Consider the following 14,501-nt stretch of genomic DNA (forward strand, 5'->3'; position numbering starts at 1 on the left):
GAAACTGACTACAAGCACAAATCAATTGGACCAGTTACCAAATGACTTCGTTTAAATGTAAAATTATTTGCTCAGACAACAAGAAACTATTTACATATGCTGCTTTTGAAATTTACCTCTAGCTATGACCATATGGTAATTTAACTTTTAAATTGTATTTACTGCATTCTTATACTTTAATCAGTCAATGCAAAGCTAAACTCTTCAGAACTCCCCGTTTAAGCTTGAAACTCAAAACATTTGCAGTTTTTCTCCGCCTTTGAACAGTTGCAATTGTCAGATAATAGCAGATCAATCAGTGCTCAACCCTTTGAAGTGTATCTGCTCAAATGCGTCTCCTGCCTTGCACCGCCTGCCGTATGTTTTACTCCAAGTGGAGGCAAAACTTTCCTGCTTTAGGAGTAACAAGCTCTGCTCAATTAGCAGAGCAAGGATTTTTTTTGAGCATCGCACATAATTAGTTTCAAGGTCTCTAGTTTTAACAGCCATTTGTTAATCTTTTTTATATAGCTGGCACAAAACTTGCGATTGAAAATACCAGGAAGCAGGCAAATGGCTGGAGTGCTTCAACTACACACAATTCCAGAACTCAGCTCGGCTCTTCTGAGAAGTATTTTGGCTTCACATTTCAGAAGCGATGACATGGTTTCTTTAGGTAGAGAAAGAACCAAGGCTGGCAGAAGAAGGAAATACTTCTTATTAGATAACATATTTTTGGAAGTGGCAAAGCAACTTTGGAGCAAATCATCCCATTTCTGTATTCTCTTCTTTCTCTCTCTTCCCTCTCCCTCTGTGTCTATGACTGCATGTATATGTACAGATCTGATATCCACAATACACCAGTGTTCCGTATTTGTTCTTCTGCTCTCTTAGTTTTTTTTGCTATTACTTTCTTCACAGGTGGACAGGGCTTCTAGCAACAGTCATATTGAATTCAATCTGTGATGGTGACTGCTGCATGACGAGGTTATGTTTCCCTTTGTGGAGAAATTAGAAGATGATCTGCTAGTATTTCAGTGGGTCTTGGGGTAAAGAATGGAGTTCTTCTTCAACGGCTGGCTGGAGTATTGCTTTGTCTCTTTCAGATGTTAGTTTGAGGGAAGAAAGGAAAGAACTGGTCTGTCTTGGAGAAGTGAGAATACATTTTCTTGTCATATAAGGACTTGGCAAATCAGTGTTAACTGCGTGTTAACATGTAGTTAACATTTCAATAAGCACATAAGAAACAGTTTAAAAATAAATTGGGTTTTTCTCCATTGCAAAGTCTAGGTCTCTGTGCCAGCTGAACGCCACTGGCCTGTGTAGGTGCCCTCCTAAAGAGTGTGAGGGGAAGGAGTCCTGAGTGGGTGAGGACTGCCATCTCTCTCTTTTTGGTGTTAATCAAGCATGGTGGGTTATGGAAGAGAGCAGGCTATTGTAGATCTGTATGAGAAGCAATGTTATTTATTCCAGAGAGTGTGCCTGTTGTACTATGTGATGTTACATGACTATGTATGATACTGTCAGAAGACATTGTCAGGAAAATCCTTGATGGGAAAACTATTTTCTATCACCTCTTCATCCTTTACTGGTTAAGAACTCTGCATTTTTTGTGAACTTTTTGTAAAGAACAAGTAAAGCTCAAGGAGTGGACAGGAGGACTTGTAACACAGCAGGGACATTTCCCACAGTCTTGGATAACAAATCCAGGAGAGACCTGTCCCTGCCCGCGTGCCAAGCTGCCTGGTGGCAGTCCTGGGGGCTGTTTTGTGGCAGGAGCAGGCTGTCAGTGGGCTGCCCCCAATCTGCGATGATGGAGAAGGAAGGAAGGCTGCAAGACATTGATGAGAATGGCTGTGTGGACTCTGATCCATGGAGGTGAAGGGCCAGAGGTACGGGGGTCTTGTTGGGAGGGACAGCCTGATAGGGCCTAGCTGGGCTAGGGGACTGAAGACTTTGTTCAGCTGAGTAATTTAGGACTTCAAATGTTACCTGCAGTCTACTGTAAGGCAGTTTCAACCTATAATCTTCCACATTGTTTTTGCTTTCCTCAACATTACAGTCCATTCCTCTTCACATCCCCCCCCATTTTAATTTATGTCAACAAAAATTCCTGATTCCACCCCTTAGGCAGGTGTGCAATAGTGAGATTGCTGCAGAGCTGCAATCTCTGCAGCAATCTCACTAAATCCTCGTGGGCTCTGGTACTTGAATGCCTCTGGACACCAGGCTGTTTGTCTTCCTGTGCCCATGCATTGACTTTGGCAGTCAAGCTTTGTATGCCAAGGCTTTGAAACTTCGGTGAAAATGAAGATCAACACGCTATCACAAGTGGTCTCCCACTGCGGATGAAAACTCCGTGCAGCCAATGCCTAAATGACATCATCTGCTTAAAGAGAAAGTTCGAATTAATGGCTCTGATTGTGGTGGAGTTTCCTTCTGTCCCGGATATAAACACACTGTCCTCGGCAGAGTTAACTGTTATTTTTAGCTATAACAAAAGTGCATCTGAGAAGCCTGTTCTGTTGCACTTGGAAAGTACCAGATCACTCGAAGTGCCAAATATGCTGGGGGAAAAAGCACTCCTGGAGCGGGCTTGCCCCGGACAGCCGGCATGAACTTTCCAAGGCTTCCGCTCCTCTTTTCCCCACACGAGAGCAGGCACGCTCACACGAACACACAGGGAGCAGCTTGGAACTGCACAGGCTGCTGGTGAGCCCTGCCCAGTGTATCTTTTCTCAAGAACAAATTCACAGTAGCCCACTATGTTCATTCACCCAATTGAATCAAAGCTTCTTTGCTAAGTGGTGATATTGTTTTGTCTGGTTATAAGCAGAAGGTTTTCTGTAAAGGGTAAAACCCCATTAATAGAGTCCTTGTTTTTCTGGTTTTTGAAAACTCAATGGCTACATAGTTTGGATACATCATGGGTAAATAGGTGGTCTGACCATGGCCTTTCCTCAAGTTATCGAGGCTTGTCACTAACACAAGAAAGGTCATCTCTGGGAGGGTACGGAAACACTGCATGCAGCTTTCAAGTGATTTTAGAAGAGGGACAGGAAATGGACCAGAGTAGAGACAACAAGTTCTGTGGCACCAAAATGCCTTTCCCTCCAGCAGGACACAGTGGGGGACTGTTGGGCACAGCCGACGCCGCAGCGTGGAGGACGCGGGCCAGCGCGGATGCCGCGCAGCAGCATCGATACCGCGTCGGCACGCACTCTGTGGATGCTGCGGAGCAGAGTGGGTGCTGCGAGCCCGCTGGCATGACCAGGTGAGCACAGTCCACAGGGGAGCTGCCCGCGGGAGGTCGGAGGAGGCGCCAGGCGGCAGGACAGCCCTGCACCCGTCTCCTGGGAGAGCAGGGACAGCGCCGACCCGACCGCCGCAGCGGGACTGCGCTGCCGGCCCCGCAGCGCTCCCTGCCCGCGGGCGGCACGGCCTGGCGTGGGTGCTGCCGTGCCGGGGCGCGTCCCCCTCCGCGGTGCGCGGCGGGGCCACCGCCAGCGGAGCCCACCCCGCCGACGGGCTGAGGAGGTGGCGGCGGCGTGACAGCGCGGCAAGGAGCATGCGTGCGGGAGGGGGCGCGGGGGGGGGAGGAGGAGGAGGAAGAAGAGGAGGGGAGGGATGGCGCGGGGAGGCGGCCGCTGTTTATTTGCAGCCGGGCGGGCTGCGCCTCGGCAGAGCGCGAGTGGCCGGCGGCGGTCCCGCTGCCCGCCCCGCACCATGCGGGCGCCGCTGCCTCCCCGCGCCGCGGCGGCGGCGGAGCCGGGGCAGCCAGCGCGGCGCCCCGCGCCATGGTGACGGGCTCGGCGCGGGGCTCCCGCAGCCGGGACCGAGCCGCGCCGGCCCCCTGCCCGTCGGCGGGCGGGCGGCGCGGCGGGGCGGCGGCGGCGGCGGTGCTGGCGGGGCTGTGCGCCCTCTGCTACGGCAACTCCCTGCGGGGCGAGTTCGTGCACGACGACGTCTGGGCCATCGTGAACAACCCCGACGTGCGGGCGGCCGCCCCCGTGTCCGCCGCCTTCGCCAACGACTTCTGGGGCAAGCGCATGGCCGAGAACACCAGCCACAAGTCCTACCGGCCCCTCTGCGTCCTCACCTTCAAGTGAGTGTCGGCGCCGCGGCGGGGCGGGCGGGCGGCTTCCCCTCCGCACGGACCCTCTCCCGCCTCCGTGTCCGGGCGGCCGCGGGCGGGGGTCCGGGGGAGCCCCGCGGCCCCGGTCCCGCGCCCTCGGCTTCGTGATTCAGCATTTCTGCCCGGGGCTGTGCGGGACGGGGTGCGCCTCGGGGCTCAGCCGCCCGTGCGGTCCCGCGGCTCGGCCCGGGGCAAGTTTGCTGGAGAAGGGAAGCGATGAGGCGACGCTCCGGAGGAGTCCGCCGCCCTCCCGGCAAGTGCCCCTCTTTCCCGGCCGTTTGGGAGCAGGTGGCGCCTCTTCCGCGGGCTGCGGGAGGGATAAAAGGGAAACCGGAGCGTTTCGGAAAGCGCTTTTGGCTGGGGAGGGTGCTCACGTGAATTCCCCGTGAGTTCCTCCTGTGCTTTATCTCGAGTATCTTTTCTCCGCAATTGAGTGATCGTGCCAGAAACTTCCCGCGTTGTATTTTGAAACAGACCCGTAGTCATCCCTACCTTTGTTCTTAGCGCTGAGTGGAGGGGTCAGCCCCGCGGGTACCGCGCCGTTCCGTGCATCCCTTCTGGCAGCTGCCAGCCTCCCGTGTCAGTCACGGAGTTGCAGCCTCCCTGCTTCAGATGCGCCTTCCCTGTGTACCGGGCAGAGTTGTTGGGGAGGAGTTTCGGTTTTACAGGAATAAAGGGAAGTTGAGCAGCAATACTGACAGCTACCTTCGCTAATCTTAGGAAGAAAACCTTTGCTGGCCTCTCTCCCCCAGGAGAATATGTGGCGGATCAGCTCAGTTACAATCCATACAGTTTGTCATTCTTTCCATTAGCTTGTTCTCTGTTTAATCTATTCTGATGCAACATTAACGATGATGAATATTTAGCACATTTTAGCATTTAGAAATGTTACATGTGTTTGCAGAGAGCTGTGCTGAAGAGCTGGTGGTGTGGCTGAGTGATGTCTAGTGCTCGGTAGATGCTCATTACAAACTACGGCAGGCGTTTGGAATACAGGGTATGGACGCTGGCAAGTCTGCCGGGGGGATGCGTTGCCGGCTCCTGATTCGCTCTGCTGATTGAGTAACTCATTAGCATACCGGCTATATAAATGGATTTTCACGAATCTGTGGAAATGGAGTGTTTGTGTGAGGCAAGAGCAGTTTTGGGAAATGGAACATCCCTTTGGCACTCCCACAGAGCGCTTGCTACTCTTTAGTTGTCAACGTGGACTTGGAGCCAGGAGCCATCAGTATTGGCTGTCTGGGCACAGGCTGGCATGCTCCTCAAAAAGAAAAGCTGAATAGCACAGACCCTTGTGAACTGGATTTTTTATAACAGGTTTTGTACCTTCTCCTTGAAGGGTGTCTCAGCACATTTCTGTAAAGAATGAGGTGAGAGTAGGTAGTTGCAGGCAGAGCTGGCTTTGTGCACACGGAATGCCTTCTCCATTGTGTGCCCAAACAAACTCTTGTAGTTTGGGGATCCATGTAATTAATCCATTCCTCTACATCTGGGGGTAATTGGAGAGAGGAGTGAACCTGTGTGCATGGAATATTAGCACTGGAGTGCTGGACTTGGCCTCCTAGATTGCAGGATTGAGATTGTGATGCTAATGAGCAAGAGAAACTTAAACTTTAATAGCAACGTGGAAACTAAATGTTCTAGTTCCCATTAGTCTGCATTTGAACTGGTTTTGCCTTTGCTATTTAAAGGGGTGCACGTCAAAAAAGGATGAAGTGCCTAGTCTTTTGTGGAAGGGAAGTGGCACTAATTTTGTGAACAAGATTTCATCCTCTGTGCTTATAATAACCATACGGCCAAGACATTGGGTCAAAGGCAGAGTCATTTGTTCACCACTTGGCATTGCATTTGGAATAGGGAAGGAATCGTTTATCTTCCTTGGCTGCAGAGGGAAATTATATCCACCGTGTCCCAATTATCCTTCCGGCCTTCCAGTTTCCACATTCTTCCCATTTCATTTCTACCAGTAGGGTGTCAGGGGAAGATGTTAAGAACTGGGTGGAGCAAATACTCCAAACCCCATGCTTCCAAAGAAGCCTCGGGCAGCTTTTGCCAACAGCAAACCTGTGCTGGTCTGTGCTCTGCCTGCCTGAGCCATCCATCCAACCCTGCCTTGCCCAGCAGGAGGTTGCTGGTTGCTTTCTGTCTTCCTGCAGAAGGAAAAAAGGATTTAACCTGATTCTTGTAAAAAGCTGGGAAGAAACTGATATGTAACAGAATGGAAATGAATGTTGCTAATACTCTTGTAAGAATTTACTCCACCCACTTAGGATACTCGAGAAAACTGTGTGATGTGTGCAGGAAGGAGGGAAGAGAGGACCAAAATATTCTGGTATATTTATTGTTTGTAGATTTGCTTGGTTTATTTAATTTATCATCTTGTGGTGCTAATTTGGTCAAATCCAAGGCATTTCAATAGCAGCATGAATCTTTATATCAGCCTAGTGGCTCTGCTTCTCTTGCATGAAACTTTCATCTGTAAAGGCTTGTTTTGCATCTTCCTGTATCAAGATTAAAGAATCTGGGAGATCTCCAAACTGCCTGTACAGAACAGATGTGAAGGGTGGGCTGAAGTTTATATCTACAGATTCATCAATCTTCTGAAACTTTGTCTCAGTCTCTTTTCTGCCTTTTGTGGCTGTGAAAGTAAGAGGCAGGGCTCAAAATGCCCTGTGGACTTTTCATTAGGCTGAGCATATCCTACATATAAGCTACATATTCCTGAAATGATCTCAATTAAAAAAATTTATCACCCGTCTGTCAGAAAAATCTGAAGCAGCCATTGCTGAAATTGTGTAATGGTATTTCAGTGTCCCTGATGAATTGGAAATCATAAGTGACAGTCCTCATTCCAGTAGACTGATGCTCTGGAGCCAAACAGTGAAAAGAGCTCAAGTATTTGACATTATTCACACTGGATCTGACAGTGTGAATGATCAGAGGAAAAAAAGAGAGTCTCACTGGAACCATTAAGCAAAATTTAAAATATTCACAGAATTGCTGCACTGTTTTGTGTGGGTTAGCATCAGAAGGCGAAAAAAGTCTTCATATGGACTGATGAATTAACTAATGTTTGCATTGTGTCTTTGAACTACTCTTACCTTTTCTCTTGACTTCCATAGAATAAAGGAATGTTGAATGAGTTGGTTCAGAAGCATTCCTATTACACATGGGTAACTGTTAGGTGACAGGTCTAGCACAACTCTTCATCTGCACAGGAGTTGAGATGGTAGGCAGTGGTTTTGCTTAGTCCTTCAGAAAAACTTACTTCATGCTCTCTTCTCCAGCTGCTGTCACTTAGAGGTATTTACATGCAGGTGTTTCCTTGTCTAAGAAGTGATTCTATATACTTCCTAAAGAAGGCAACTTTTTAGACTCAGAAGATACTGTTTTTTGGTGTCTTCCTTATAAAATGTTAAGATGAAAGGTAGAAAAAAAAAAGGTGAAAAAAAGAGAACTGCCAGTTCTGTAATTCACTCAGGATTTTATATTTAAACTGGGTGCTTTTTGTCTTACACCTTGCCTCCACTAACAGAAGTTCACTGAGTCATTTATTCCCTCACTTCAGTTACTCCTTGTTTCCAGTGGTTTTGCAGAAATGTTTCTCAGCTGCTGAAGCAGAAGGTGCAATCCTCAATGCTGTCTCCCTCCCTCTTTCTCTTTCTGTCTGCCAAATCCCCATTTAGATAGATTCTCCAACCCAGAAACAAACAGGTGATGAAGATTCGGTGTACTCAGCAACACAGTGAAGGTATGCACTGGTAGAAAATGGAGAGAGTGAAGCCTTTCAAATCCCCTGTTTGCCAAGATCTGAAGACATTTAATCAGATATGAGCCTCCTGGTTTGCAGGTGGCTGAGAAGTAAAGGCCCTGTGTGCTCAGCCTCGTTGGTGGTGTCAAGGCTGATGCTGGTGAGGGATGCCTCAAGGAACAGCTCAACAGGGACAGAAGAAGAAGGTGGTGACATGTCTAGGACACATGGCAGTGCAAAGGCTTGGGAGGATGGCATGGCAGGGAAGCACAGCAGATACCTGGTCTGCCTCGAAGGAGGTGGCAGTGACTGTTCTCTGGGGATGTGCTTGGCTGTGGGAGGGTGTAAGAGTGTCCACTGCAGCGGCTGCTGGGTGCCTCTGGTGGCCTAGGAGGAGGGGGGCTGGCAGGGCAAAAAGCTGCAAAAGGGAATGCAGCTTTTCCATCAGAAAAGACATTGACACAGTTTATGCAGAGAGCTGTCCTACTAGTACTCTAACTGGGGGAAAAAAAAAAAAAAAAAAAAAAAAAGGGGGAAAGATAAATTAACAAGTCTGGTCTGTGCTCAGGTGCTGACTGCGGAATGGTTAACCTTCCAGGTCTGCCCACCAAGCTGCTAGCCAGTGATGGCTTGGGTGTGTACCTGCTTGGGCAGTAAATAGGGACCTTCAGCAGCGGCTCAGTATTCTGGGTTGGCATTGAAAGCCTCATGTGAGGCTCCAGTGACTTTAGATCAAAGCCTTAAGTGAATGTGAGCTTGGGTTAGATGTAAATATAGAGCCAAAGAGAGAACTGATTCCATAACTCACTGTCAGCCTTCTGATCTATCTAGTTGTTTACAGCTGATCCTTCTGTTTTTTCAGCTGTATCGGTGGCATAAGTTTCAAGGACAGGGAGCTTAAGAGAACCAAAACAACCCGGGGAAGGAAAAAAGACCTTACATTTTCTTTGTTATTGATTTAATGCTATATTACAGCTTGACATCGCAGGATAATATAGTGGAGCTATAATGTGTCAGGTTAAATACACAGTGCACAAGTATTTTCTTCACTCTGTACATCACAGTGTTTAAGATTGTGTCAGTATTTCTCTTGTACAGCTTAGTCTACTATTTCTACTCATGCTGTGGCACTCACTTTCCACACTGCTACTGTGATACCTGCCATAAAATTGAGGTAGTACTGGTGGAGCCATACTGGATGAGGTGGACTTTGTGAAGAAAAGCAGATGCTTTTGTGAGACTGGTTGTGTTATAGCTGGAATATACAGACACGTCTCTAAGCACATAAGCTTTTCTTTTGACCCTTGCTGCCGTTTTAAGTGTCTTCCAAAGCTTGGTGCCTCAAAGCTTAGGTTTTTTTCCCCCAGTTCCAGGTGCCCAGGAAGTCTTCCTCACAAATGTAATTTTTGTAGCAGGTGTCTGACGTTTATGGTCTTAAGTGTGGGTTGTGTTTCTCTGGGGTTGCTTGCACTCCCTGCAATGAGGACAGGACTGCTGTGGAGGGTGAGGGGAAATCAAGGACCATCCCTGCCCAGGGATGGGAGGTGCAGACCTGGCTGGGGGTCCATGCTGTCATGCTGCTTGCAGCCAAGCCCAGAGGTGAGGATTTGCTCAGTAGGAGAGATGTGTACAGAGCATGTAGGAGTCTGCCTTCACATTTTCTCAGCTCTGCATAAAATTTGCCTGTCTCTTGAATTTAAAGCCTTTTATGAGGGAAAGAGTTCTCTGATTCTCCTGAATGACTTGTCTGAGGTGAATGCAGTCATGCTTATCTTTGCTGCTTGCTTCAGTGGTGTCTTGTCTCTGTTTAACACCTACCAATTCCTGGGGATTCTCTCTCATTGGGCATTCTGTTCCTCTTGCACCATTGTCACCATTAATTTTCTTTGGCCATCTTACCTGAAAGCCTCAGCTTTCGACCAGCCTTCTTACCCACAGGAGCATCCTTGTCAATATTCTTTAGAGTCCGTGGAAATAAAGTATTCTGGCTGCTGCTGGTTAGCTAAAGGCATTTCTCTGCATTTCATCTCTCTGTTTCTGACTGCTTTCCTGGGCTTTCTCTTTATTATCTCACAGACTTAGAGAAAGAAAGGGAAAAGAAAAAAGGCTGTTCTCTTTTTCACTCACTCTACCTTTTTTTTTCTTTTTTTTTTTTTTTCTTTTTTTTCTTTTTGCTTTGCTTTTGTAACTTAGAATGGCATTTTCTTCATGGTCTTCAGCTTATTTCAAACTTACTTCAAATTTGGTGAAGAACTATTACATCCAGTTTGAAATACTGTCTTTAGGACTCATGACTTTATACTAGATTTCAGTTACTGTTGCATTCTCTTCTTGCTGAGTGACTGTCCTAGCTTGGTTTTTGATCACATCTCATCCCTTTCTCTCTCCCCACTCTGATGGATGGCTGCTGAAGAGTTTAATGAGATGTTCATTTCCTCAGCTCTTGCTGAGATGCTACTTAAGAAGAATTTTCAAGACAAATTGCATTTTGTTCACTATGTAGATAAAATGACACTTGGTTTGTCATTTTGTTGCTTGCCATCATCTGGATTTTTTCTTCTCTTGTTTTCCAAGGCCACTTGTGGGGCCAAACCTAGAGCCGTGTGAATGGTGCTCTTGTTATTCGTAACACAGGAATGATAATCGAACCACGCTTTCTGTGGTTTCACTAGAAAATTCTGCTCTGGCACATTTGCCACTTTCAAGGTACTGCTTCTTCCCAGTCTAATCGTGATTTCTGTCTTCTTTCCCTACCCCTGCTGGAAAGCAAAACCCTGCTCTGAATGCCTGCATTTAACTAGTGCTCTTGTGAGTGGTGACTTCTGTGCTCTGAGGCAATTGCTGTAGCTTGGAAATGGATACAGCCTCTGTCGCCATTGTAGCAAATCAAGGACCAAACCATTTAAGCCTTATTGTCCATTTAATTCTTAGGCATTGTACTGTACTGTGGAAAGATTATCAGCACAAATCAGCACAAAGTGCTGTTGCACTTTGTGGTGGAAACTGGCCATAGCAGGAACACCACTGCAAAGGGGCTTATTTTCCATTTACTGCTACAGGTTTTTCATTAATCTTTGAGCTGTTTCCACATAGAGCCTTAACCATTATTGCCACTGATGCAGCTGCACCTCTTTTGGAGTGCAAATGCTCATTTTCCTGGCACGAAGCACATGCATCTGTGGAGTTTATAAGGAGATTCCACCATCCACTGAAAGCGGGTATTACTTTGCATAAAGTTTGCCATATTTAACACACAGAATTTGAACAGGAAAAGATCGTCACAGGAAACTTAATCCATCCTTATATATTAAATTAATCTATATAAATCTGCATGTGAGCCTTCCTTATAAAAACTGTGGGGGTTTTATGAGGTATGGGATGCTCTGAGACTTTCCATTAAGTGTTATTTGCTATAACAAATTACCATTATTATCCTGTGCATTTCTATTTCGTAACATGTTGTGTTTCGTTGTTAGTCTTTTGAAAATAATGAAACAGATTAAACTAAACAAGAGTGCCCAGGGATAATAACAAAGTCTATAAAAAAGAGAATCTCTCCAATTATGGTTTACAATATTATTAAATCATAAGAGGCCTTTAAAAAGGTTGAATGAGTCTTCATGTGTACAAGTGGATGAAAAGCACTATATTAGAGCTGGGGGAGGGTGGTGGTGCTGGTGATTATATACTGTAACTGGGTATGTATGGAATTTGTCTCTGAGCCTGTGCTCTTGCAGCATAGACCCCTCTGATTCTGAGTCTGTGAGGATGAAGCCACTGAGTCCCACTCCATTTCCATGCCCTCTCTGGGGAATTGCTTACCCAGAGTTGATGTGTCCCTGATAACTTCTCTGGGGGACATCTGAGGGTACTGATAGAAGTTACTTTTAAGAGAGAATGATTTGCTTTCTTCTGGAGAGCTGTTGTACAGGCTCTACTCAGTGAACCTTCTGCAGCTGCTGCCTGTGGAAGTCTCTTATTCTCAGAGTGAAGCTGTGTAATTCCTTTTCTCAGAGTGGATGATGGAGTAATGGTAGAAAAACTGCTGCAGGCAGCTAAGCAAGCTATACTATTCCACTGTTCCTGGTAAACATCCATCAGCCTTAACTAAACCAAGGGATTTCTTATTTTGGTGTATCTCCTGCATGGGTGTGTAGTTTGGGCAGTGCTCTGCCTTGGGTGTGACATGCTGAGCCACACATGCTGCAACACTTGGGCACGAAAAGTGTTGAGTCTTGGCTTGAATACACATTACAATGCAGCCTCTCTGCCCTGGTAGGAATGCTGAGATTTCTGTAATCAGTTTTTGTTTTGGTGGTGGCTGGGATGATGCTGGTTGGCTCTATTAGAAGATACCTGTCAATGTCACCTAGTATTGAGAGGCTCCACTTTGGTGTTTGTGCTCTTCCCCTCCTTTCCCTGGGTCTTCTGAGGGCCTTTGCATTTGAACTGCCAATTGCCATTTTGCAGGAGGTTTAGCTGAATCTTTGCTTCCAGGGACTCTTCCAGCAGAGTTGCTAAAGCAATAAAAACTCTTCTCAAAGTGTTTAATGTGCAGCTCCTCTGAGGAAAAACCTGCATGTCTGAGATGGTTGGATCTCCTCTTTCAAGGGTGTCTATTCCTAGAAGTGTTATCACTTGCTGTGTTCAGCCCCAGATCTTTAGGATGCTGTTTGCAAACATGTCTGTGTTTTGAGGAGCAGCCTGTTCATACAGCCTGGCCAGCCCAAAGCATCTCCTCTCCTCGCTGTGTGCTCAACCAGGGCCATAAGACATCTCTTACAAGTTGTGCCTTAGCTCAGACAGGTTAGGGTCTTCATGCAGAAATGACTACATGATACAATTTTCTCTGTTTGTGGGGCAGTGTAAGTATGGAAGTACAAGGACAACAACATCCTCACCTCCCTCCAGTGAAGTAGTTTTTGCTTGCCAGAACTTTTGTTTATGAACATTATGTTGGAGAAAGACCACTTCTTCCTTAATTTTGAGATTCATATCTCTGTTTTGCTTCCTTTGTTTGCTGAACCGTCTACTGTGTATAATTGCTGCATGCTTCTGCTAGTAAACAAGAATGACTCTCTGTTAAGGTATTAAAAATTAAGAGGGGAGAAGTGATTTTTTTATTTACCCATCCTCTTCTTGACTCTCTTGCCCAGAAGTTCCTCCACAGTTCCTCTGCAGTGTAGCAAATTTGGCATTCCATAGTAGGCTGCCTTTTTTCCCCTATGGCTATGTGAGCTGGGGAGCTTTGCAAAGTTCTTGTGACTTGGATTAGAGCTGTTTGAAGACCCAGATTTGCTCACCCGTTTGACATACAATAAATTTAACCACTGCTAACGTTTCAACATCATTCTGCTGGGATTGTTTCAGGACGAAAGAATGTTTCCTTCACTGCCATGTGGCCTAATTTCTTATGACAAAGAGCTTTAGCAGCAAAAAGCAGTGGTGTGAACATAGCACCTGCACACACTCCTGTTTAGTGTTCATGGACCACCAAAGATGGTATTTAAAACACACTTGCAGTCTGATTTTGTTGTTTAGTGAAAGAGTTACCTCAATAGTGTGGTATTATGTATGTGTTTTGTTCTGCTGTTTTTTATTTATTTAAAGAACACACGGGGGGCAGCCAAGCTGGGAGGCTGATGCTTTTACAGAGCTGTTCTCAATAATTTACATCAGGTAACTCACAGCTTACAAGGCTCATTGACTTGATGTTCACCCTAAGAAGGGGTGTGAAGGGGACACCCAACCTTTGGGATAGGGGACCTGATGGGGGTAGGAAGATGCCTTGCCTGTAAAGTTCTGCCTCTCCTGCCAGCAGACCTGTTTAGCAGGATGGAATGTGATGAGACATGATCCATGGAGACTAATGGTTGATTTTTCAAGAGTATTATCAGATGTCATGGGTTTAGTGATTGGTTCTCACAACTTGGCCAACTAAATGAGAATCTCTCCCATTTTGGTGCATGAGTTCCTATCACCTGATATCCTGAGCACTTGTCCTCACCTGCCTGCCTCTGCTTTCTCCAGAAATCAGGTTCCCAGATCGCGCCTTGGCATTTGAGGGGGAGCAGTAGACTGTGCTCCGGCTAATTTACAGCCAGAAACGATTCACTTGTATAAATAATGTCTCCTGCAGAGGGTCCCTGTCATTGTGCACATCTGCAGGTGTCGTGGAGCGAACTGTGGCTCCTTTAGGGGCAGGGTGGCCCTGTGCTGCCCCTTGCTCCCCTCAGCGTGCTGAAAACAAGATTCTGGCCTGGGGGTTCCCACTGCTGCAGCGTATTTGCAGCTGAAGCTCTGGCTGGATGTCTGTTACTGCCATTTGTTGTGGTTTGTCATTCAGTGCTGGTAGAAGTAAGGGAAAGTGATGGATGTTGCTGCCCTGAAGTGGCTTGCAGGAGAAATGGGATAAAAAAAGAAAAACCTCCAACTCTTCATGTATTCTTGAATCACACAGACTGATGTCTTGTCAAAATGCAACTGCATCAACTCATACTTCAAAGGGAAAGGTCAAGTTGTGCCAAAATCTCACTTTTTCACAAACTCTCTGGGTTTCATCTGTTGCCTCCACCAAAACTCCAGTGGGAGCACAGCAGGAATGCACAAGTAGGACTCTTGGTCTGGTAAAAT

At 46.7% G+C, this 14,501-nt stretch overlaps 1 protein-coding gene across 2 annotated transcripts in view; it reads left to right on the forward strand.

Moving 5' to 3' along the window:
• Positions 1-3,768: 3,768 nt before the first annotated feature.
• TMTC1 (transmembrane O-mannosyltransferase targeting cadherins 1) overlaps positions 3,769-14,501 on the forward strand; it is a 134,007-nt gene continuing 123,274 nt past the window's right edge. For both annotated transcript variants that reach the window (XM_066183888.1, XM_066183889.1), the window contains exon 1: positions 3,769-4,084. In XM_066183888.1, the coding sequence (XP_066039985.1) occupies positions 3,777-4,084 (308 nt within the window). In that variant the 5' untranslated portion in view covers positions 3,769-3,776. The remainder of the gene's footprint in view (positions 4,085-14,501) is intronic.

Source organism: Chamaea fasciata, unplaced genomic scaffold (assembly GCF_029207755.1).
Source record: "Chamaea fasciata isolate MVZ Bird 193981 ecotype frontalis unplaced genomic scaffold, bChaFas1.0.hap1 SCAF_5, whole genome shotgun sequence".
Classification (NCBI taxonomy): Eukaryota; Metazoa; Chordata; class Aves; order Passeriformes; family Sylviidae; genus Chamaea; species Chamaea fasciata.